The sequence below is a fragment of the Venturia canescens genome, chromosome 8, assembly GCF_019457755.1.
Source record: "Venturia canescens isolate UGA chromosome 8, ASM1945775v1, whole genome shotgun sequence".
Taxonomy (NCBI): Eukaryota; Metazoa; Arthropoda; class Insecta; order Hymenoptera; family Ichneumonidae; genus Venturia; species Venturia canescens.
In genome coordinates this window covers 16508219-16535609 of record NC_057428.1, presented here as the reverse complement: position 1 = coordinate 16535609, position 27391 = coordinate 16508219, and the positions used below count along the sequence as shown (strand labels likewise).

The window sequence follows — 27391 nt, the reverse complement described above, 5'->3', positions numbered from 1 at the left end:
GCTATTTTTTTTAGAACATTCTCATGCACCACAATGGAAAAAAAATTCTGTATCTTAGCAAGGAAGTATCACAGTGTGTGCATTAAATTTTTACAAAAATAATGATAAATCTTCAATTTTCCAGTTGAAAGTTGGAAGAGGAGTGTCTAAATGAGGATTTTATTTAACGTAATGAAGACACACGAAAAAATTAAAAGGTAAAAGTCATCGTTACCTTCATAGAAACCGGAGATAAGCTAGAATCGTTGAAAATCTTTACATTGCAGAGTGTTCATTTCCATGGAAATTAAATAAAATTCCTGAAGCATATACGGATTTTTTGTTTATTTTCATGAAAATATACATTTTCAACTGAAACTTCCAAACATTCAAGGTTGTCTATGGTTCTTGCTACCGTGACGCTAATTTTTACCTTTTAATTCTCTCCGTGTATATCTCCGATGTTACTACCCGGGTACACGGTAACTTCTTTCAAAGAATAATAAAACGAAGATGTGGTTGCCAAGGAACGTGCTTGGTACGAACATAAAAAGGAAAGAAAAAGGGTACAAAAATGTGCCAGATGCGTAGAAAAAAAATAGCAATTAACGTGGCAAATTCCTGCTAGCAAAACCATGACCATAGAATTATAAATGTTTTAATTAAGATGATACGAAAGAAACAATTGCATTAATAGCAGAAAAAGTAGTTTAAGAACAAAAAAGTTGGGGTTTTCACGGTGATTGTGAGACATTTTTTAATTGAATGAACTAAGGACTGATTGGAAAAAATTTCATCTGACAATGAGCCTAACAAAACCTTTTCACGCGAACATTTATATGCATTAAAAAGGTTTAGAAAATCACTAATAAAAAATTGATGGCTTTGATAATTCATCAATTATAAACCATCGAATGAAACATTTCGCTTTTTTTCAAAATAATTCCAAAACTGACTGATCAATTGTCACCAAAAATGAATTGGAAACAGAACCGAAGGATATGGTGTTGAAATATAATTCTCAAGAGATTAATTTTTTATTAAACGCGACGAACGTCGGAAAAAAAGCAATTTGAATTTTCTACTTTCATAGCACAAGGAACGTTGGAAATAATTATATAAAGTTCTGATTAAAAGCACAAAAAGCTCTCATTTCGTTGTTCCTCATGGTTGATAGAAAAAAAATCATTTTCTCAAGGCTTCGCATACGAATAGGTTCAAAACACCGAAAGTGACAACGTCCACAAACAGGATCATAGTGCACAGTAATCACCGAGATGTATTTCGCCTAACACAATTCGCTCTCTGTGGCAAGCGTTGTTAGTCGATATAGACAGTGCTGCTTCGTCCCACTGAGGGATCCTCATTGGCTAGGAATGTTTACCCTCCTATGACAACTCAAACTTCACACCCAGGGCAATGATACCGTCATTCATCAGAGAGAAACGTTCCTCGAAATAGTTACGGAAGATAACGTCGGCTAGTATTGAATTCAGTTTCCTGACAGTATTGTGCGTAGATGTTTCAATTAACTGTAAGCAAAATGCACAATTGCTGTATTTTGATTGATAGAGCAACACGCTGAGTCGAAATTCCATGCATCGAATTATGCAGCACCGAAATAATCATCGCAGAATAACGAAACTATCTGACTTCCAACATCATTGGGGTTGGTACAAATAGTCATAATTACTCAATCTGGACTTTAGATTGAATGAGCCCTCGACCTGAAGCACACGAGTGTACCCTTATCAATATCCAACAGTTCTTGTGTCATGCTCGAGAACTGGATTACTATTGGTTCGTTTTTTCTTTCAATCGGGAAGTCGAGGAATTCATAATGTTCGTTATACATTGGTCACGAAAGGAAAATATTTTCAACAGATGTTTGCTCTCAACGCCCTTGGTGAATCTCAATTCTTCAGCTGAGGGTTGAAGATTGAATTTGCTACGAGAAACATCTATAACCGATACGTTTGCAAAATCACTTCTGGATGTAAGGGGAGGGAAGGATATTCTTGAGGATAAAATTGCAAGGAGAAGTTCATTGATAGAATAAAAATCAGCGGTTTTGAGTTCGCGTGCGAGTTCGTTGTCGTTGGCACGATTTGAGGGAAACCTTAAAGCAAACGACATGACATTTGCGATATTTCGATAAATAAAAATAACTCGAAACGTTGATGTACAACCTGGGAATATTCTTCGCGATTCATGGTGGAAAAAACATCATTTTCTTTGCGATAATTTTCACTCCTCTGTATACATGTTTTTTTTTGTTTTCTTATCGATTGGTCGAAGTCAATGGCGTTACGTGAAACTACCTTTTCACCAAGATTTTTGTACTCGTGACCAGATTTTAGATGAGTTGGCACGGATATCTCGCAGCTTTTCCCAACAGGGACAGCACAAGTGTGTGATCAGCACAAGTCCTGTTGGAACTTTGTAGTCAAAGGTTCGAGGAGAAAGAGAGAGAGAGCGAGTATTTGACTCCAAGAATTTCAATTCCTACCAACGGATAAGGGCAAGGGGCGAAGGAGGCATCTGCCTTTTAGGCAGATTGCTTGAAATGGACATGGGCAAAATACATCAGATATTCGTCTTTCGTTTTTCAAACTGTTTACATACAAACGTGGTCGAAAGGAACGGTCTAAGCAAAATTTCCGGGTTTATTTTTGAGGTTATAATCTACGAGATTTGTAATTTTCTGCAGAGAGCGTACGATATGAAGTTCCTCTGGACTTTACACCAAAGTTTCCTAATAAAAGATAGTCGTTCAATGTAGAAACGAATTTTTACCTGCCCTTCCAAACTCGTTATTTCCTCTTTCTCCCTCTCTCTCTATCTTTCAACCCCAATTTCAATTCACGAGTGCATACAAAATTGAAATACACGAATTAGCGAATAAAAAAATGATTTTCAACATAGAGCGAAATCCAATGAAAATTTAATGTTCTTTTTATTGATAAGTAATTACAATTATCATATTAGCGAATGAATAAAGTAACAACTCTTACTAGCACAATGATAATTGCAATATTAGTGGTGTTTGTTTAACTCTTGAGATGGCTTTCCATTTTGATACGAATCCTTCAATGTCATCATTCATTTTGATTGTAAGAAAGCAATCATTCGAAAGCAAGGATTCCGAGGGAGGTTTTCCTGAAGAATTTTCCTCCGGAGCCACACAATGGGGAATACATGGATTTTCACAGTCTGCGGTATCTGGAAATTCATGTGTCATTCGTTGCAGTTCGGTTAGGAAAGTTTAACACACAGTTGCACGAGGCAAACCCCTAACATGGAAGCATGCGATGATTTTCGGTTCCTGACGTAATACCAGTTTCCTCGTTCCATTTTTATCGCAAGACGTATTTCACCGTAAGCGGAAGTAAAAGTTGCAATACCAGCGAGCCAACAATATCGCGGTCTCTCACTCGATTGCGCCAGACTTCAAAGCTACAAAATTTTCCTCCTGCCACTTTCCAGAGTACACAAAAGACGTTAAAATAATATCGAGAAATAAAAGCTCCGACTATCCCAATCGGATGACATGAAATTCGTAAGAGTGCCATTTGCTCTAATGAAAAAAAGCAAAAATTCTTATTAAAAATAAATATTAAAAATCATATTAAAAAATTCTGAAAATATGATGCTGCTTTTCGAGAAATTTCGAATAGTTAAACAATACAATATTGTTCAATATTATGAGGGAACATTCATGTAAGATATTAATTCATCGTCGAATATTGCAAAAATATTTATCCAATTATCGGTTTTGAATATTTTTTTAATATTTCGATATTTTTCATAAATCGTAACACGTGCATGCAAACGAAACATTTCTGAGTGGCTGCATTTAGCCATCTGGCATACCGTTTATAGAGGATTGATCTGATAAAAAAAATGAAACTCCCACAAAATAAAATGGGATCAATACTCTTTCGATAATAGTTTTTTTTTCCTCGACTTCCGGAAATTTGTTAGTTCGTAATTCTAAATATTAGGAGTTTTTATTCCACGATAGACAACTATACATCCAAGATCTGGGGGAGCTGAGGTTTAATTTTGTACATTCGTTATTCTTTAATGTTACGAAAGCTTGTAGAGTCGATCGCACTGTTTGTTGTCGTGTAAATAATTTATAAGTGAGATAAAAAAGAAAATGCACTGGATGCTAGGAAAAACAAGGAAATGTATTTACGTAAATAAATTTTGTATTTTTTGTTGTTTTTTCTACGAGCAGTCCCTGCATACCGAAAAGTGGAGTAGCTTTCCGGTATTTATATTTAATGATTGTAGCAGCGGAAATAACTTTAGAATGCAAAAAATCACACGCGGCCAGGATTAAAAAATAGAAGACGACAAAGAACCACGAAAATATGGGTTCACTAGAATGCAGCCTCTGCAGAGTGGTGACGCGTGAGTTTCGATTCGTTGAACTGAATTTACGACTCACGAGTCTGGATAATACCTCTACATTTGGTTTTTTCTTTCAGAACTGTGGAAGCGTTAATTTTTCTGCTCATCAAGCGAATCATGTGAATTCAGAGCGCTGAATATTTATAATTCAATCCAACCTTTTTGCATTTTTCAGTGTACATCGTTTCATGAGACCAAAATATTTTCTTGCGTCCATTAGAAAAGAAAAAATAAAAGTACAGAATATAAAAATTGAATAAAAAAACGCGATCAACTCGTTCGATAATATGAATACGAAACGGATTACAACACTTTTTTACGCAGATAAAATGTACTCGAGAGAACTAATTCGCTTAATGAACAAGAGTTAATGAACGTTACTCAGGCAAGCTAGCCCGAGGGAGGAAAAAACGTTCGAGTTAACAACCCCGAAGCTGAGGCTTTAAACGAGAAATTTTCTCATCTAAGAGTGCAAAGATTCGCTTAAAGTATCTCGCTCGTGATAACCGCGATAAATTCATGTTAAATCATAAATACTGATTATTAACGAAAGCGCGGGGTTTCGCAAATTCATTCATCCGCTTTTCTTTTTTCGTAAATTGAAATTTTTCCCGTAGCATTATTAAAAGATGAATTTTTCAAAATTTCCTCTCCACCAACGTTTTCTTTTTTTTTCCCCTCAAAATATAAATGCGATCATAGTTTAAGCTTCCATCAAATTCGTACGATCCAGAACCCCAATTTCACAAGCATCACCTAGATGAACTTATTTTTGAAAAAATATTGAACGAAGGCTGCACATTTTCATCTCTTCACAGAATCTCTCCTTTCATCATTTCCATCCAACTCTTCAATGTTTTCTTTCCTCATCTCTAGCGCGCAATGCACTTCACTCTGCCGATATTTCTTTGACGATAAAGCCTACCAGCAACATATTGTGACGAATATAAGTGAGTTAAAGATTCATTCATTTGTAGAGCTTGCTTGCCCACTCTTATATTACACAAAGGCCAACGGTGAAAGGAAATTGGGATCTTCCTTGAAAAAATTGGAGATCGACCAACGTTTGATGCGGTAAAAAAATATTTCATCGGCAAGTTGCGTTACGCGGGAAAAAAATGGTCTAGATCATTAATATTTCCACAATTGAAACTCTTCTCACTCGAATGTTAGTTCGAATAAAAGCAAACCCAAATAAACGAGGAAAAAATGGTGCTTCTGTTACTTTTGGAACGAAGCTCGATCGATTGCAAGGTTACTATGAAATTCAGACCAAGTCATTTATTCCAAAAGCTACTGCAGTGTGAAAATTGTTCCAATGTATTGATGCTGATGCTTTGGGAAGAAGCTTCGTCGACGGACTCGAGGAGATAAAAGAGGTAAAAAGATACATTATGATCGTGAGTTTCGCCAGTTGTTACGTATCATTCGAGGCACGTTTGTTATTGTAATCTCGCTAGCTAAGAGCCACAAAGGATTTTCATTTTAACGCTCCGAGCAGAGACTTATGTTTTCCCCGAACCAATAGATATTTCATGTGTGCATTGAGCAAAACTTTTGTTGATCTTTGTGAGTGAAATACCGAAAGAAGATCGAAGCATTAAATGTTTGTGGAAGAAAAAGTTTATTTACGGGTGTGAGACTATGCAGGCCGTTAACTCAAATTCGTTCAACTGCGAAGGTGAAAGAATTGAATAGACGAATAAATTGGTGGATAAGAGTTTCCAATATCGAAAGTTAACTTACTAATTTTGCTTTCGAGACATTTTCTAAGCGTTCGTCGCAACTTTCCTCGATCGTACTTCTGCCAGGATCGCAAGTAACTTTCCATTAGATGTTGAATTGCGCTCGAAAAAACAATTGTACACGAATGAGGGTATCAAAGGAGCAAAAAGTGACGGATATATTTGAACATCGTGAAGAAAAACCGCTACGAGGCGCGAATTTACGACGAGATTTCAACGTTCCGCGCAACGAAAACATCAAGACGCCTGAATTTCATTAAGGCCGGAGTGCTTTTTCTCCTTTCTCGCCTCCAAACTTTCCGAAGAAAGCAGTTCGCTTCTTTTAAATTCATCGACATATTAATTATCGAGAACTTCGAAGGAAAAGTTATTGCGGGTGTGAAAAACGGAGACAGAAAGGGAGAGAAAAAGAATTACACTAATGCAACGTGGAAAATTTGAATCTGAAGATAACTCGTGATAACGTTACAGTAAGTGTTTAATCTGAAGAAGAAAGCATCCCAAATACCACGTGAGAAGCATTTCGATAACGTTCTCGATAAATAATTATTGGTCACTGGATTCAAAGAAATAGAATCGAAAGAAAGGAATTAGCTTCAAAATTAATGTTTAATTAAATAAACTACACTGTAGTATACGACAGTGTTAGACCAACGCATTGATTATTCGAGCCCCTCCGCTGAGTTGATCCCGTGTCGATGAAAACTTTAAACAAAATGTTTAAAAAAACTGAAAAATCATATAGCGTATTTAAAATGAAATGAAGTCGAGAAAAAAATTAATTTTAGAAAAAAACAACACGGTAAAAAATATACGAGTTTCGAGAAAATGATTTATCTTTAAATTCCTTTGCTTAAGGTATGCGCGGATTGAAATTTTGAAAGCTGATTTCTGCCGCACCGTTCAACCGATTCTGTTGAAATTTGAATTGTGTACGATATTGTGCCAAATTCGTGCTGCCAGCAGGGATATTTGAAACTTTGATTTTTTATTGGATTTTGTGTTACGATCTGAGTAATCGTAGAATAATTCAGTAAATATCCATCGAATCGCAAGCGACAATAAAAAAACGCACATTTTGAGCTCAGTTGCATGAAGATCGAGCATGAAATGCAGGAGAAAGAAGCTTTCAAAAATTTATTGAAAACAATAATCGACATTTATTTATCGAAATGTCCGCGCGACTATCAGTTTCTGAAAAGACGAACGAAGAACCTTAATAGAAAGTGTTGGAGTTAAAAAAGTTGCTTTTCTTACCATTCGCGGACCGATTCGAGAAGAGGCATGGAATCGAGGTTTTACATGAGTCGGATTTGTGGTACATATTGGCTAAGGAGGAGCTTTCCTAGCACATGGCCGTACGGCTGAGCCCCAACCGGAGTCATGCCAATTAAAACAAGGTGGGTACTTTATTAACACGAAGATTCCGTCACAGTCGTTTCGCGAAGCATAACCATTGTCCCTTTTCTTCAACTGCGAAAGAAGGTCTTGCTGGAATGCCTTTTTTAACCGTGTGAAAAATAATAAAAATAGTCGCGAACTTTGGCCGTTACGCAGATCCGTGACGGCGAGCTTGGCAATGTTAAATTTGCATTAGAGAAATCTTCGAGGCACGTCACGTTCCAAGGCCTCTCTTAATAATAACGTAAATTGTTGACGGAATTCTTAGTAGCTCTGACGCGTCATTTCAAAATGGGGTTTAAAGCATTTTTTTTTTTTTTTAGCAATAAAACTGTGGAGGACAGTACGAAGCTGGAAGCCAATTAGCAAAAATCACAGTCTTAATTGGAACAGTATCATTTTTATCAATGGTTGAGTCCAGCTTTCTACACGATTGCCGAAGAGTCGAGTATTTAAATCCGCTTTCAGTAAGATGTCATAACCACATTTTTTACTCTACCCCATCCCGAATAATAATGGCAAAAGAAAATGTTCGTAATTCCTGTTCAAATTAGGCCTCAAGTACAGAAGAATAACGCGGTTGTGCACGGTCAGGGAATTTTTTGTTCACGACGGCGACGCTACGAACTTTAGTTAGACTTGAGATTAACTTAAGGAGGGTGGATCACGAAATGAAAATAATCAGAATTTGATCAAATTTGGTGATAACATTCTTTAGCATCAAGTATACGAATACAATTTTTTTCAAATTTTTTTACCACATGGTTATCGAATAATTGAGCATTAAATCGAAGTTCTTATGCACGAGATGTATAACTGTATACAAGTAAACTCTATGCTTATACACGTGAACTTTAATGTTCAATTACTCGAGAGCTATGTGGTAGAAAAATCTAAAAAAAATTATATTGTCTTATATATTGTTAAAGAATAGATTTACCAAATTTTATTAAATTCTTATCATTTTGAAATTCTTAATACTTTTAACATGGCTTCGCATGGCAACATTGTATCGTCGTGATCCACCCTCCTTAAAGTATCAGGCATACTATGATTTTTCTATCGGTACAGAGAGTTGGATATCGCGGTCAAGGGAATCCGTAAAACAGCTTTGAAAACAGATTTTTGTGGTTTTAATCCCTTCGGTGGCATCGACGTCATTTAGTGACCTCATCTAAGAATTAAGAGTATTCAATTCTGTTGATAATAATAAGAATTACATGAATTTTCACATTTTTCAAATATTACTGTTCTCCAATGTCATTCGCGTATACTCCATGTGGTTCAAGCATAAACAAGAAACAAATCAGTTTATTTAGCTGTGCAAGCACGTCACCCCGACGACAGACACATAAATTCTATCCTGGATTGTTATCTCCTAAGAGTAGGAAAACAACTCTTCTCGATGCTACTCTTTTTTACTTTTGGCAAAGTGACGAAGCTCAGGATCTTGGCAAGGAAGTAAACTCTGACATATAGAATAGTAAACTCCTGAGTAAGCTATTCTCTGTCATAAAATACAAATGCACAGATTGAAAGCACAGTATGTAAGAAAAATATAAATATTGTTCATGCAATTTTTTGTTCATGCTGTTTTTCGTTGCAGATGGCCAAATGTTTTTTCCCACTTTTCTATTGCCTCAAACTGTGGTCTTCAAAAAAAAATTGTCCAAGTTTTTTCTACCGACTCTTCTATAAACCTTGTTCCATCGTTTTTTATGATTTCCCTCTGATTAGTTTTCATTTGATTCATTCACTTTGATTAACACGAAAGACTTAATGGGGAAAACTGTACTGAGCTAACTCTCCGAGGAAGATTCAACATCACAATTTACATCACTGAATCCCATGCACCGTAAAAATCTCGAAAGTTTTCTTTCAAATGTTACCATAAGAATAAAACTTCACATTTATTTTAGACAAATTAGTTCGGTACAGTATTTTGCTCCCAGTTTGTTCAGAGTTCGGTTAATTTTAAAAATAGTTTTTTCTCCCAGCACTTGCTGGGTTATTCGATGCTCTCTTAAACATTATAATTTTTCAAGGAATTTTTTCCACTCTTCGTCACGGCGAGGGCTCTGCAACTGTAGTCAGAATTCCCGAGTGATTTACATAAATAGATTAATATCCGTGCTTCGAAGACCACTGGGTATTTCATTTTTCTCTCTTGTTGAATTTTACTTATCAGTGAAACCCCAACGTCTATTTTCATCCTTAGGGTCCCCTCGCTTCCTGGTTCTCTTAACGACGTTATTGCAACCCTCGAGCACAATCGTCAATTGAATTTAGATTGAACCGAAAGACCTGTAGGGTTCCTAAAATCTTGAAATAGCTGCCCTCATCCAATATATAGTGTACAGATGCCTGAGATGAAAAGTCAATTTTATTAGGGGTCCAAGATGATAGTTAAAGAGTTCGAATTTTTTTTAATCCCCAATCACACCAATTATTTGTTCTTTTTTCACTCTTGTGGTTTTTGTGTGATTTTTTCCTAAAGAGTTAGGACACGATGATCAGAAGTCTCAATTGTTTCCTGGGTTATTTTTATGGAAAATCTTCCAAGGCGATGCGCCGTTCGAAATAATTTTTTGGTGTGCTCCCTTTGCCATCAACGTAACCGATTTTTGAATAAAGAGAAAGTGAGACTTTATGAGTTTATTTATTCTGAAATCTTTGCAATTTTGTTCACCTTATTATCAGTTCTTTTTTCTTTCATTTTTACGATTCTTTAAGCCATCTCGTTCTGCAACATTTGATGGTTCTTTCAGACTTACATTTGCCATCGTGGTAAATCTCATTCGAAAACAACACTTTGCTCGTACGTATTTTAGAAACAAGGTCATCGATAAAACACGTATTAATTCAGCACGTGACACTAAAATTTCGTTTCAAAAGCAATTTATGCATTCTGTACGAAATTAATTAACGAGGGAGAATATTGTACTTATTGGTTGCAGCAACTAACCTTTCCATAACTGAATTTTGAAAACGCTATTCGTGGAACGTGAGGTATCGAAAAGAATAAAACAAAGCATCGAAAATAAACGTGCCGCAAAGGTATTGTTTCCTTATCACTCGCAGTCAATTTTTAGTTAATTTTTCGAAAATTCTCGTCCCATGTAGTGTCACGAATTATTTATTTTGCATTGAATCGGTTATCGAGAAATAATGTTGAGGTACCTGAGCTATCGGTAAAACCAGAAACGAAACACTCAAACGCGAAACGAGCTACGGGATTATTGATTTATAATCTTACCTAGAATGACGTAAGAATTAGTTAATAGTATGAAGCTTTTGCTCATACGTCGGTGTCACGTTGTTCGTCATTACCGTCCATTTTCTCCAGTTCTGTTCGCGCTTCAGAAACGGAGTGATTTTTTCCTGCGCACGTGATACGAGCTTGGAAGTCCTCCAGGTATTAAATAATATTAAAACTCACAAAATTTTTTTTTTGTTACTGATCATAAACGTTTGATTATTAGTAATCGTTGGTCAACTTGCTGTCGACTGTAGCGCAGCGTTATTTTTCAGGCGTCTCTTTCAACGATGTACATCCTTGTTTTAGCGACCTGTTGTAGGTGGCTTATCAGGGAAGAGAAATACAGTTTTATAGACTTTGAGAAAAATTTCCATCTTCAATCAATTATTGTGGTAAAGGCTGACGCGCTGGTGCCTCAATCTAAACTCGTATAATACTTGGTTTGAGTGAACGATTTTGCAGTGAAAGAATTTTACGAATCGCATGCACCATTTTCAATTTGGTCCGGTTTCAGAACTTGAGAGAAGATATTCAGCCGTGTTTGAGAAAATATGAAGGAATCTCAATGATTTTTTAAAGCCGTTTCAACATTATCACATGAAAAAACATTGTGGAGAATTGAATGTTGCATAGATTTTCTCTTCGAAAATTCTTGTTCCCAAAGGAATGTCGCCATCGTTTTAAAACGTCTTTTTTCGGACGTCACTCGTGGTGTGGGATATCTCTGGAATGGCAAAAAATCAGAAAGATCCGATCGGGTCTTATGCGCTCTTTGTAAAAAAATAGGCTAGCGAAACTTTGATTGAAAATAAATATCCGGGGTATTTTCAAAAAGTTTGAATCCTGAGATTCCAAAATTTCGGTATAATAAATTTTCCGGTTGGGAAATTCTCGATTTATATGCCAACGGAATTCTTTAGTTCACGCACGAGTTATCATTTTCAGAAAGAGGCTCGTGAACTTCAAATCTATCGGTTAATTTGCTTTTGAGAAATCGTGCCCACTGCAATAATACGCCCATTAAGAAACACGACCCCGAGATAATCGCGTTCAAAGTTTTGTGTCTAGCTTGCTTGGAGGCTCGTACTTTCAAATAACGCGCCTCATATTGGTTCTGGTTGTCTAGTTCTCACAATATTTGGAGGAAACATTCCATTACCTACTTTGAAAATACATAAAGAAACTCATTTGCTCGACTGCATTTAACTGAATTTTTTGTTGTTTACAGAAAGAGAGAGAGAGAGTGGAAACAGTTCTAGGGGTGCTTTTAATGCTTCATGGAAATGGATTTTCCCAGGGTACCCTATTGGATGAGAAACCTGCCGGCAGCTATTTTAACGCCAGAAAAAGTGGATTATCATCAGTGAGTGACTCAATCCTAAGCATATATTTTAATCGCTTGAGGAAGTTTATGTGCTTAAAGAATCAACAAGCAGATATTGAAAAGAAAATTTTAAATGAAGTCATCGGCATATCTATCAAGACACCATGTGAAATTTCAAGTCTCAGGTTACCTTGTTCGAGAAAAACGAATAAAAAAATCAATTTTATAAATTCACATGGTCTGTTATTAGTTTCAGTGTTTCTCTCGTCGCTATTTATGAAATTTGAAATCATTGACTACCGTTTTCAGAAGAAACTTTTATAACTGATACATAAATAAGATGAGAATATTTAATTTATTCAAAATAAATGAATTTGTACGAATGGCAATTGTTCGGTGGTTAGAGATGCAGCTGCAACGTTGTCAAATTCATTGGCCTGCCTAAGTTAATCTCAAGGATGTAAAAGCGCAGTTCGTACTAGTCAATGAACAGTCTGTGACCATATTTTTTTAAACAAATTACCACGGGCAATCATAGCACAATATTATTAAGAAATCTTGTAATGATTTGTTTAATGGTGAATTATATTTAAGTTCATTTCATTACGAAAAGGATTTTATGCAGAGTTATTAACAGGACTCGGTAGTGCAGTGTGAAAAGTTTACGTCTGACAACATAGAAAGCAGTCAGTTGACAGCTGAGGCTGGAGCCTACCACAACGACAAAAAAGTTCCATAGAACATTGTACAAATGCTCTATGGAGAAAGTCTATCCTCTACCCTCGAAATCCCGAGGTTCCGTGAGCATTTGTCGTCTTTAACTTTACATTTCTAATTCAGATCTCCGTTGACCCCCTTTTTTTGACGAGCCGTTAAAATCCTCAGGGTTCAATGCATATAATAGACGTTTTTTATGATTAACATCTGATATAAAAATACATCAAATTTTGAGTTATACAGGATTCGGAGTCATTGTGGCTGTATATGACACGTAAAATTGTGCTTTTTTGACTAAAAATATTTCGATTAAACAGTCGTTAACAGGCCTTAAAATTTCACAGAGATTAAGTTTTAAGCTTGGACTATAATATACAAAAAAATTAGAGTGCCATCTGAAATGGAGCCTAGTGCTTATACATTCTTAATAGCTTTTCCTTGGATTTGCGCTCGATACCAGATTATTCCTGTAAAGAGTCTCTGGCAGCAACTCGTCATAACATAATGTACTTGTCTCTGAGTCGCTGTCGCGACTCTACAGATATCTTCATTAGTATAGACAAGCATGACTAGGAGTCACGCGATTCAATATACTACAATAAAAAATCTACAATCAACTGAAACTATAAAAAGTCACTTCAAGTGGTGAACCAACGTATTTAATCCATTAATATCGTTGGCATAATAAATATTTCAAGACATGGAAGTTAGTCCGATCATTATGAGACAATCGAACGAACGGTGTGGAAAATTTTCCTCTTCGAGCATGAAGCTATATGTTCCAGAGTTTCAGAAGCGTTTTAAGTTAAGCAGATGCGAGTGGGGCAAAGCGGAACAACGGGACAAACCGGAACAGCCCCCCCCCCCCCCTCCGACCCTCCTCGCCCGAAAATATAGAATGTTTTTTTTCCGGTTGGAAAATTGCAGAGTTTCGTCATTGATCGAGGCGTGCTTTGAAAGCTTTATATTCAATACAAAAAACCGGTCAATATAAAATTCAATACAAAGAAAAATGTAAAATGCATTGTGGGTGGGGAATTATGGGTCAGCTGCTGAAAATGTTGATTATTCTCTTCTCTGTTTTTCTTGATGTTACTTTATCTTTATATCAAGGCATACGTAACGCTGCTATACTTTTGTACTCCTACAGAAGTGTTTGGCGAGTTATTAGCCACAAGTGAAGTGCTAAGTAAAACCATAAATTCGGCCTGTACTTCGATCGAAGTTTTGTTCTTTTTTAATTCGTCTTTTGATTAGAGCTTTCTTCAACACATTTTAAATTTGAATATAACTGGTTTAAGGTTTCAATTTTTTTCATAACTCTATGTGCTATTGGACTCAATTTCTGTAGCTAAGATTGAAATCGCTTCTTCTGATTGAAGGTGATTTCATTGGTAATTTAAACGGTGTCACAGATTATCGTGGCCCGGTGATGCCAAGAGGGCGATTCTTCCATAAAATTTATAATCAAATGTACTCGTGTCTCAACTTTTTTTACAGCATTTATGCTTTATTTTGTATTTTGTGTTCGTACTAATGATCCAGACTCTCAATATAGGAAAAACGCTCGTTGATTATCGTACTCACTTCTTGTAACAGGTCACGAGCATGACTAGCCAGAAGTTAAAATTTACGATAATAGCCGTCAGCTTTTACATTCTTGATCTTCATAGACCCATTTTTTCAACCTCACTGTCATCACGTTTGAGAAAGTGAAAATTCCAAAGTATGTAGTTCAGTTGTCACATGAAACATTACTGCCCCATACAGAGCACCCTTCTAATTTTAGAGTACACTTCTAATTTTGTAATTAGAATCTCTGGGAAGCAACCGTAAGATGACAATAAACGTCACTTTTGTTGGCCTAGCTCTTTTCGTGTTCGGTGAAAAAAGTGCTGCAGGGCCAGGAGCGCAATTATACGCACGATCGTATTCGATATTAACAAGTGACATGCATGCAAGTTGTCCCTAGTCGACGTCTAATTCAATCTCACCTCACTGAGCTTAGGGACTGACACAGTCTTGTCATTATCTTGTAACTAATTGTTGGTGAGAGTCCAACGATGGGGGCTCGTCCTCTGATTTCATCACAATGCTTTTCAATGCTAATTATTTCATTTGGAAACAAAAAGTGAATCTCTTTCAAGTTTTTTTTTCATACTGATTTTCTATCTTTGCTTTTGTTGCTTAAATATTTTCAATAAAATTGAAGATTTTTCGATTGAATTTTAATGAGAAGCCGACTATTAAGTTCTTCATTTCTAGACAGGTTCGAAATGGATTTTCCTTTGTGAAATGACGGTCTGGTCGGTCATTTTTTATAAGGTCCACTGATAATTCCTGTAAGGTAGGATGCGAATTAGTTGACTTTTGCAACATTTTTTTCAGAGGAAATGAATTTCAATTTTGCGTTGAATTTCAAAATTTCTCAAACTAATCAACGGTCGTCATCTTCAAAATTTTGAAAAACGACGTCACAGTATAAACAAAGTTTTTCGAACAATCTCTAGAATAGCCCTTAGGTATGAAATAATCAACGTTAGCCCAATCGAAAATGCACTTTTCCTGCTTCTATACTTCGGTGAATGAGTCTAATTTTTTTATCTTTCCGTTCGTAGTAAATTGCTTCCACCACCATGACTCAGGTAAGAGAACGATGAAGCCACCAAAAAAACGTCACTCATTCGGTGACTCTGGAGGTGTGTACTCATGAAAACATGTACCCATGAAAAACGTGTACCCTTTTTGTGCTTTTTCCCCTTTTGTGACTTCAAAACAGTATTCCAAATGAAAGTTTTGAGAACAGTAAAGTGATTTTGACATAGAAAGCATCTGTGTTCGATTAAAAAAGTGAGTATTTACGATTTATTTGGTGTTTGCGACTCTGTCAAATTTCGTCAGTGACTCGTGACGAGGAAACTATTCAAGCATTTTAGATCCGTATTTGAAATAGTTTATTTTCTTTCCGCCTGTCGATACCTTTGAACAGATTCTATAAATTTCGTTTCTCCTATTAATAGGGTATAAAAATATTCGAAGTGATCCAGCGTTAAATTTCGAGTCATGTGACGATTTGAATAAACTTTATACTTGGGACAGAAAGTGCAGTCATTTTTCTCTTTCTTTTTGCGCCTAGGCAGACTTTGGTGGTTCGATATTTTGACATGCTTTATTCTTTTTGTACCGAGTCATACGACTTAAATCATCGATAACAATTGTAATTTTTGTGAGATGATGCGATAGACACTTGTGAGTCTTGCTAATCCAGGTATTGGATGAACTCTGAAAAACCGAGTCATTTTTTCTTTCGTCTCATTTTTAAGTGGTCCCCATTATATTCTCATCAACTGACACGTGCCTAATGAGAACGAAAGCTTATTTTTTTTTTTTTTTTCATACGAAGACAATTTTTGACTTGCCATTAAAGTTGGCCATTAATTGGTCACGTAAGACCGAGTTTTGCAGGCGCATAGACAGGACACGCCTTCTTTTTCTCTAATATGTATATTGCAGGAGAAAACTATAGAGTGGTTGGCGATATAATCTAATATAGATGATACATCAGTTAACGTAAATTGAAATAGCTATGTATAAAATAATTTTTACTCACAGTTTTATTCACATTATTTTTCATATGATCTCGTAGTAATTGCATTAACCAGACCAACCATGTTAATTTCATGACGAAGTGAACACTTTTGGAAAACTTTTCTTATTTTTCTGACTGTGAAGAAGTGGTCGATTTTTTCATTGCAGTCCCTCGCTCCTTTTTTCTTGCCCGATGAAACACCGCTAAGGGTGTTTTGTACCATGTCGAAAATATTGAAAGTTGTTTTTGCTTACCTCATATTTTTTTGACGCTCACTGTCCAGGGATATACCAGTGAAAATTTCAATGACATTCGCTTTTTTCATGAATGTGAGATCTGATCGCGCTTTTTAAATATTGGTCTTGAAGAGGGATTCTGAAGATCGCAAAAGTAGAAGGAGATTACATTTTGTTGAAATCATTTATTACTTTTCTCGCCGTCAAGACTCCACGAATCTTCGACGAAAAAGAAGTGTGGTTTCCACTACCCAGTGTTGCAACACGCCTCGCGAGGCATTGTAGCAACGCTATTCAAAATATCTGCCCTCATAAATAAGTGCCTGTTGAATCTGTTCTTTCCGAAACATTTGTAATCATTGCGCCGGTGCATGCTAAAATCATTTTTTATAAATGTCAGTTTTTTCTATCAGTTACGTGGTTATCGGATACTGAAATCTTAGCTACTTTAAGGTTCCCTCTGGGAAAACTCCCTCGGCCTTTATGATGCCTCGGGACCCTTTCAATCCGAAACATTCTTACGAGCGACTCACCTCGGGCACGGTTTTCTCATTTTTTATATAACTCGATGGGCGGAGGGAGGGGAGCGAAGAGGCGTCTTGATTTGTTCGGACACGTGAACGCCACACGCGTTGAGTAAAGACAAAAAGACACTTGCCTTGCACTTGTCCCTGTAATGCAGAGGAGGAATTTGCAAAAAATTAACTCTACTTTTTTCGACGCGGTTTTACTACAATTATAGAAAGCAAAATTGACCTCTGGAAGATATTCTATTCAACGCAATTGCAAATCGATTTAGAACTTGAAAGACAGCATCCGTCTCAAGCGTTGTTATTCAAATATCGTGGCTATTCTAATTTTCATTTGAATGAACGTAAGCCAGAAAAAATATTGCGCGAAGGAATATTGTGTCGGAATCGAAAATTTGAGGCTCGGCCGCTGATCATTCAAAACAATGAACAATAATAATCAATAAAATTGCGATATTCAACTCCCACTCTGTGAGATTTTTGCACAGTTTGTGATTCGAACAAGGAATTCAACTTCGTAGCGATTAGGGGCCCTGTTTGAAGGAATGGTCATATCGGAAATCCGAAATGAACATCGGTAGTCAATTACACGTCGCGCCCTTTTGATACTAAACCGTGGTCTTTTTCAAACTAATGCTTCTTTATGATTCGTTGGTAAATTGTAAAATATATATGTCCGTTATTCTCTCAGAAGAAATAATTATGAGTTACGTGCGAGAATTATTTTCTCACACATTCAGAAATGAAGAGAATTTTGCGAGAAAACTGGAGTATCTCAACTAGTAATGAATAAGTGTCGAACTGTGTGCGTATAAAGTTACACAAGAAGCCGAACAATTATCAGGCGTAATCGAATGTCGTCGGCGATAAATTTTTCACCTTACAAGATAATTTTGAAGTTCATTGATCTTATAATGAACCTTAAAAAATAAGTGGTATTTTCGAAGTCCGTGTATAGCAACCGCATTGATTTTTAGGCAAAAATAGCACCACTGACAAGACTTCTAGTTAAGGAGTTTCGGTACAGGCGATACAATGTTGCCATGCTAAACCATGCTAAAAACATAAAAAATTTCAAAAAGTTCAGAATTTTATAAAATTTGGTAAACATATTCTTTAGTGCCAAATTTGGCAATACAAATTTTTTAAGATTTTTCTTCTACACAGTTATGGAGTAATTGATCACTAAAGCTCACATGTATAAGCATAGCGTTTCCATATATATAGGTATACATTCCGGCCATAAGAAATCTGCTTTAATGCGTAATTAATCGATAACTAGGTAGAAGAAAATTTTGAAAAAATTGTATTTTCGCACTTGATGTTGAAGAACATTATCACCAAATTTCATCAATTTCTTAATATTTAGACTTCTGTACCGAAACTCCTTAATGTAAAAATGAAATTATTGAATGCACGCAGAAATTAGAGCCAATAAATAACTTTCACAATGAAAAGTAAGCGGTGTACGATCAAACGTGTATCGTGAAAAAAGTATTTGTATCTCTGATCCCGAATGAAACATGGGAGATGCAGTACCTTAAAAGCCAATCCACAAAAAGTGAGTACATGTTTCCGGCTCGTCCAATATTCCACCTTCAATGTCTCTGTTACAAGGAGGTTCTGATGATCATACATGACGTCCGCAAGGCCTTTGACCAGAGAGTAAAATTAATGCAGGAGCACGCGTTTCACATAATCCCTTTCTGAGCTTTGGGGAGCTTCATCATAAATCAATGGAGTTCGAGCATGAACCATCGTGAGCTCGGGGAATTATAAGATCCATAGATCCTTCGATGATTCTTGTCTATGCATGTATGATATTCGATCGAATCGCGTGCATAACGCTTCGTTGACTTCCAGTCAACCTGCCCTGCGTACAAAGGAAGAGCAGGAGCATCCCTTACGCGACTGCATGCTTGTTTCCTCATGTAAACTCAAACAATGCTGATGTGCGCCCACCAATATAGCTTCATTATTGAATTTCTAATCATGATTTTGACCGTGGTGAGTATATGGATATCCGAGGGGAGAAAACAGCTTATCATAAAAAAATATTCTCGTAAAAAATACTGTAGTTATCACTTTTACCAGAAGCATGGTGTTATTATCGGATTTTTCGAATTGTTTCTTATTCGACGGGATCAAATGCTTTAGAGGGTTATCCAATTTCACGTGATTTAACGTTTACACTGAAAACGAAATTTTGTTGAAATATGAAAAAATATTTTGTTAGGATTGAATAAATATGAGAAAAATGTTTTTTTTTTTTAATATTTCAACAAAATTTCGTTAAAACGATTAAAAATTTCATTTTAAGAAATTCTTGTGAAGTTACGACTACGATCGCGGTTTGTTTAGACCGAATTTTGATCATAATAATTTTTAATCAAGAGACTCGGCGGAGTCTCGGGACAAGTAAACCCTGTCGTCTGCTGGCCCGAGGCTCCCCGAGTAATGCTTTATTCGTAATAACCGGTCTCATAGCGTCTCATACCCGATACAGCGAGGCAAGCAGTGCGGGAGTCATGTTTCTTTCCATTGAAATATATTTTTTTATCGATAGAACAGATAACGGAATTTCTAAACGATAAGAACTGCGCAATTATTGTTCTACTGTGTTTCTAACTTTTTCCTGACATGGATAACGTTGCGAATGATACACAAGAAGTATTGCATTTCAGATTTTTTAACATGCATACTCTCCGGAAGCAATACTCAATGGGAACAAAAATCGTTCGAGTTGAAAAGATCGCGCCATATCTGGTAAGAGTCTTGGAAAGATTTGCTCGTAAATGCGTTTTATTCGAGTCGTTGCCATGACCCGTGACTCAAGTATTTATTTTCATTGTTGCATTTTCTGGTATTTTAGTGACCCAAAGTCTACCCTTTCAGATATTAACGAGCTTTTAACTCTGATCCGAATTTTTCACTCGCTTTAATGTCCCGTTTATGAGAGATCCTTCCTTAATAAATAACCGCATCGTGTGGTACGAAGTCATAGGACTAGTTGAAAACCAGGCTGTATTTTTTCACTGCGCTTTTGGCTAGTTGGGCTCGTCAAAGATTCCGATAAAACGCCGAGATTGCGATAAAGAAATACGAGATTGCAGAAGCCATGCACAGGTTCCATCACTATTCGCTATTCAATTATCTATAAATTTTGTTTCTTAAACCATTTTTTCTCGAGATTTCAATTGACAATGTTTTTAGCCGATTCTCTTATAATATACTCGAGACAGTTGACGCGGATGCGAGAATTTTTTTGTAGTTGAGTCTGTCTTACGGTATAACACGGCTCCTATTTTCTTGAACACTTTTCAAGCCGTTGTCAGGATTCGTCGGCGTATTTAGTTGAAAACAAGTTTAAATCTGTACACAGCAATGATAGGCTCTTGCATCACACTTTCGATGTTCCAAATTGTTTTTTTTTTTTTTTTTTTTAATTTCCTTTGTATTAAAATACAATTCTGGCATTTACATTTTCCATCTACTGAAAAAACAACCATAACCATATACCGTTATATTTTTGGATATCCTCAGCTCGTTCTTGTTCTCGTTCATACTTATGAACGTATTGCATCGAAGTTCATCTTCACTTTGTGAGGAATCTTATGCATTTTTGAATCCATAGATTCTTGAATTGGCCAGAGCCGTTAATAGCAATAGGAACGCCTTATTAATAAACGCAAGGGCTTTGTGATGCGTTATAATTACAAATGGGCGTTTGGGAAAATATATTCGGAATTTCAATATTGATTGAATATAGCGAGAAGCTCTTTCTCTGTTGTATAATTCTATTCGGGGTGCACGAGGCTTTCGCTAACAATAGAAATAATCTTTTGATCCACATTTTCATCCAATTTAAAGAGAATACCGTAGATTCCTTTGTCCGATGCGTCGCAGTCTGTAAGTAGAATATTTAATCGTCGTTATAATGCGCAACTTGTACTGTACGTTTGAATCCTTTTTTAGCAATGATCTTAAAAATTCTACATATTCTGCATGTTTTAAGCTAAATTTACTGTAATAATTACATATTCCTATTGTTGTCTGTCACACACTGAATAGACGTTCGTAAAATTAAGATTTAAATAATTAGTTTTCAAGTGTCATCCCCGAATGCGCTGGCTCAGGTCAAAGAATCGATCTTCGGTCCGAGCGAACGACCGCATGCATGACTCATAAATTTACTCTTTTTTTGTGTTGTATTCTTCTAAATATTAAGGAGGACCTTTACATTTTTTGTTAAAAAATATTGCTGTAGGCGATTGTACCCGCTGCCGATTTAATTGCGGACGTTTCTTTCTGAATCTTACCGCGTATATGATCGTCATTACCTGAACTATTGGAGTTGAGTATTTTCGATATCACTCACTTGAAGCCGCTTCGCAAAATTTCTGTCGAACGTCACCAGTTCAGGATCAAATTCAAATTAATAACTTCGGTACTTTACAAACAAGCCAAAATTCATCGTATCCATCGGCCGTGATAGAATTCAACTCTACAATTTCGTTTGTATTTCGTACCATTATTAATCAGGTACACAAGCAAGGCCATTTTTAACCTAAATTTACCGCGTCTTTGTGCATTCAAGAATCAAAATAAATGATCTCGTTTAATACGCCCAGGAAGTTATTTTAATATTTCAACAATTTTCTAGGGTTTAAATATATCGATCCGGTTGTAATCTTCGACTACATTAATATCAGAAAGAAAACCTCATTGATCAAATTAATGTTGATATACGGAACTAGCTTTTACTCACGGTTTTGCTGGCGTGATTTCGTAGAAAAATAACGAAGTTTTCGTCAATATTATTACTTTTTCCATGTCCATGTTTCCATTGTTATCAACACTTCCAAGCCCCATAAATTCATTTTGAAATGTATTGACAAGCTTATCGACCTCTCTCTCCTTCTCTCGATGCAAAAAACATGTCGATCGGCTGTCCCATTTTCTTTGCTCCATTTCAAACGTATCTACCTATAAATATAATACACACAGCAGAACACTAAATTTGATTAAATAAGTTCGTATGAATTAACGCACGATAAAAATTGACACGATAAAAATGATCTTATCGGTCATTTAAACATTAAAGTTATCAACTAACCAGATTTCGTTCAGATCGGTTCTTCGATTACGCGAAGTGCGTTTTTACCCGGACAACAAGTACGCGGATGATATCATAAAACCTCGATGTAGAATTTCATCTAAATCCGTTCGGCCATTTTGGCATACGCTGGTATTAACTCAGCCATGACAACGTTCGGCTATTTTAACAAGGGGTAATTACATCAGGATTACGTTCCAAATATCCGCTCCGAGAACAATGCATGCTTACAAGCAATAAAGCGCGTGTGCGTGTGCTTATGTGTACCTCTGTGTGTGCGTGCGCGCGCGCGCGCGCGCGCGCGTGTGTGTGTGTGTGTGTGTGTGTGTGTACTACGAAGTGAAACAAATTCCAAAATTTCCTCAAGAATCACATTTTTTCGCGATAAAAAGTAGCCTTTCTTATTCTCTAGCCGATCAATAATCTCTGTGTCAAAAATTGAGTTGCTATGCGCTGCTTCATTGCTGCATGCGGTTAATATTCGCAGTCGTGTTTTCCTCCTGTTCACATAAGATTTTTGCATTTCATCGTTTTATGGAACGAAGCACGCTTATGAATGTTTATTTACCGGACGTCCAATAATTTCATGAAAGTTTTTCGTTTGCTGCATTGAATTGTGGTAAATTTCTGTCAATCCTGCTTTTTCTTTCGAATAAACTTTATTCAATTACAGAGAATATTTTTGCAAGAAAAAAAATCGCTCTCTGAGAGACTTGCTCACAGAAAATCCACGACACTTATCGAATTAAGAGAGCTTTAATGTTAGAAAAGCACGAAGACGTTGAAGGATTATTCGAAAAGAGATTCTACGAGAAATACATAGACATACTCTGGGGCAGATAAATTATAGAAATACTGAGATGGCAGCGTCGTCGAGTGATGTCTTCGGGATTAAACCTGGCACTTACAGTAATAACTTCGAAGTCGTCTCAACGTTTCTCTGAATTTATTTTTATATATCTCTTTCACCCTCTTTTTACTCCGGAAAAGCTCATTTTTATAAGTTTTAATAATAACTTGATTTTCCGCAAATCAGTTCGGAATTTGATAAATATTTATTGGAAAAAAATATAGTAACTCTATTCTGAGAAGTACGTTCAGAAATCATTCTTGAAATGAATTTTCAGTACCACAGAATAAATTTGTCCGGGTGAAGATATTATTGTTTGCTGCCCCGTTTATTGACACTTCCAGCACGACGAAAGTTTTGAATCATAAAAAAATCACCTGCACCGCTGAATAATTTATGCATACACAGAAGACGGAAAAAATAATATTCTCTGAGGGCACCGAGCCAGCGAGAGCTTTTGTTGGTCCTATCATTCCGGGATCCTCGTTATTTTTTTTCAAATCCGTGCGTCACTGTGTGAAATGAGTTCGTAGGTGAATGGAGAAAAAAAATTGGAGATCCTTCCCTCTAACGCTCCAGCCTCGAGGGATTAGAGTGAAATTTTAATGGCTGCTTTGAAAAAAAAAAACGTTTTTCTTCAAGAACGGAGCTCTCCTATACTTAAGAATATAAATTGTACAGCATTTCTTAAGGAGTTCAAGTGACACCCGTTCTATTTTTTCCAATGCTCGTATTGTCACTGTTAGTTCCTTTTCAACGTGTTCGATTGACAGAAAGAGCATGCATTCTTCAATAGACTCCCTTCATTTTGTTCTGCTCTCATATTCCAAATGTTGGCAGTGCTATCATCCAATAATGACCGACAAAATAATCATGGTTTCGGATATCACGGATAAACTGAGACAAGTGATAAAAACAATCCTCCGAATTTTTGGGGTTCTTGGAAAAATACTGAAAGATCGCCATCTTGATCATTGGAAAGTGGTTTTACATTTTAACCGTCCGAATTTTCTAATAAAATCCGTTTCATCGGTAATCGTCTTGTATATCGTGTTTCGTTCAAAACTGTGAAAAAATGGAGGACATTCACTTGGACATCCACTAAATATTTTTTTGCTTTTCAAACTCTTCCAGCGAATCGTAACATCTTTCCTTGCAACATCGACCAAAGAACGATTCTAGACTAAGGTTTCCAGTCGAAATATAACTATTATTGGTTTGCGAAACTAAAAAATAAAAAACGTTATTCGAACGATCTCCAAACATTTTTTTCAGGAGTCCTCAATTTTGAGGAAGCTATTTCCTCATCAAGAGCCAACAATAAGGTTCGTAGGCCGTCGTAAGAAAAAAATATCGAATTTATTTCAAGCATCTCGACAAATATTCTTCTACTTATACAGTTACTAGCTCTCAATATAGATTCTTGAAGATGCGAATGAATAAATAATATATAAAATGGGCTAGAATTTTGGTACACAACGAAAAATTTAACAAGTTTGATATCTGCCTTCAGGCAAGTGTATATAAAAATGTTGGAATCTGAAATGAAACGAAACAACGTCAAATGTGAAATGCAACATATCGCTGCATTTCGGAAAGTCGCTCGATATATAAAAGAGAAATAGAGATCCCGGAGGTACAATAGTCAATAAAACGGAGATTGTTCCGATGATTGTCCGACATTCCTGTTTCTATTGTGCCCACGCGATTTCATGAATTCGGAATAAATATGTATGGGAACTGAGGGAGAGGAAGATCTTGAAATGAACAAGTAGGGATGCCTTAGACTTAAATGCGAGTGAAACCTCTCGACGAGAAAGCATTCGAACTGAAAAGGAATCCGACCGAGCGAGGTAAAAGATACATACATGGGACATTCCACGCCGATTCGACTTGGGTCTGGCCCTCCACCTCTCTGAAAAGAGAGCGAAAGCTCGAAATTTTTCATGGGTTTATTACTTCTGAAAAGATTTCGACGCAAGATTTTTTATAGATTTTACCGACGCGATTTCATTGAGTGATAATTTTATGAAAAAATAGACTTTATTAAAATAAATTTATGAAAAAATAGGCCAACCATAGAAATCCCAAAAAATACCAAGTCAAGTGACTCTGAAAGGAACGAGTTATTTACAAAAATCATTCGGAGATATTTTCAAAGGAAAACTCAACTTGAACCACGGTGTTAATGAGTCATGTATTTTCGCGTAAGTTACATTGTACCTCTTTACATTGTAACTCAATGCAGTTGTAAAGTAAGACATTGATTTCAGGATTCAATAATTTTTTAGAATGGAAGAAGTCTTTTTTATGATGCTGTTTTTCGAATTGATCAGATGCCGAGTAAATTTTCATAATCATTATTTCTTTTCAGTAGTCATCATTTCATTCTTCAATTTCTTATTTACAACTGAATTCAATTCAAATGTCAAGTGTCAAGTGTACAAGAATACATGACTAATTAGCACTGTGGTTTATGTTGAGTTTTATCCTAAAAATATGCTTGTAAGTTTTGTAAATAACTCGTTTCTTCCTGCTTTTACTAAAATTCGTATTTTTTAAAACACCTTTAATCGATACGGAAATGTCTGGGCAACAGTCCAGTCTAGTTCTTGATATTCATTTCTATTTTTTTTTCTGTTGAAAAAGCTTTTTTCCAAGAGAAAGACACCTGCGCCCACTTTGGCTCAATGCTTGCAATTTTTCTTATGATAAACAAGATCTTTTTGATTTTTTTCCAGATTTTACAAATTTGGTCTGGGAGTATATATTTTTTTATAAAATTATCAGTAAGTGAAATCGCACCAAAGAATTCTATAAAAAATCCTGAGCGCTTTTCAGAAGTAGTTCAAACCCATAAAAAATCGCGGGCAAAATCAGAGTGGTGATGGGTCAGACCTAATGCGAATCGGTATGAAATGGCCCATATACATATATGCATAGACAGATACACTGAGAGAAATGAGAGACCACAAAATAAAACTGCCTCCGAAGAGAAAAACAATGAAAAGTGTAAACGGCCGAAAGTACTGTACTGTATTTTTAAAAAGAAGGAGCTTGAAAATAAATCGAAATTGCAAGACGTTCCATTTAAAAGTGAAGAACGAAAAAAAGAAAGAAAAAAGATACAAGGCAGTGAATTTCTGAACGAAGAGTCGCGAAATTTCTTCACATTTAAATAAAGCGAAGGTGGAATGTGAATTAAGGAAAGGAAAGGAAGAGGGTGAAAAAAGTAAGATCGAAAAACTTTTCCCTGGCTTGAAAGGGAAAGTGGAAGTCTGGGAGAAAGTGTTTTTTTTTTGCCACGAAGCCATAAGTTTGAGCTTTTAATGCAATCTCACTTTGTCGCCTGTTTGCCCTACGCCGATGCTTCGTTTTATTTCATGAGTGATCTACTCGAATACAGACCAAAATGTTTTTCTGCTAAGCGGAAAAAAATAGTTACATATGGATTTATTCGTGAGTACTGAACGATGTTTTGCTTGATTCATTCAACCGGAGATTTTTCCTCCCCTTCATGCCTCACAGATTCTCTCTGATGAGAGGGGAGGGTTAGGACGAAATTTCGAAAGAACCTGTTTTTTTATTGGCCACCATAAAGCTGTAAAAATAAAATGGAACAGCTGTGTTACTTGCTGGAGTTACTGCAGTGGATCATAATCACGATAGTCTCACGTTTTCAACACGTGAACCAAATCCCATTATAATTAACTTTTATATGAAAAATTATATAACAACTTCATAAAATATATTTACAGCCAATTCAAGAAATGAAACATTTCACGTCCTATAATCCTCACCTCCTCGAATTCGTGAAAATTTGTTGGTTTTTTTTCGCGAAGATGTATGTACATTTTGTCTGATGCTTCAATTTGCCTGTTTTCAAATATTTTAAAGTCAGATGAATTTCAGACCCTGGGTTTGACTTGTCAAAATTAAAATCACGACAGTTTGAGAGCTGTCAGATGTACAACAAAGTTGCAACGATCGTTCCAATATAAAAAAATCCAATATGCGTTTATTTGCATAGCAGATTGAGCTCAATGATTTTTCCATTTATTTTCCAAATTGCACTTTTATTATTGATCGCCAGTTATACAATAATTGCTTTTTCGTCAACTCAGATGCATATCACTAAAAACGTTACCCTCGAAAGCTCAATTTGAAGTACCAAAGAGAAAATCTGCTGGAATATATATTGGATCAATCGATACTTTGATATTCAA

General features: G+C 36.1%; 1 protein-coding gene across 5 annotated transcripts in view; it reads left to right on the top strand.

The window, feature by feature from the left end:
- Positions 1-10785: 10785 nt before the first annotated feature.
- LOC122414369 (trehalase-like) overlaps positions 10786-27391 on the top strand; it is a 58254-nt gene continuing 41648 nt past the window's right edge. For 3 of the 5 annotated variants that reach the window (XR_006261754.1, XR_006261753.1, XR_006261752.1), the window contains exons 1-2: positions 10786-10959; positions 12032-12166. Coding sequence is in view for 1 of the 5 variants with exons in the window: in XM_043425587.1 (XP_043281522.1) it covers positions 12081-12166 (86 nt within the window). In the remaining 4 variants the exon portion in view is untranslated. The remainder of the gene's footprint in view (positions 10960-12031; positions 12167-27391) is intronic. The other 2 variants (XM_043425587.1, XM_043425585.1) reach the window with 1 other exon arrangement.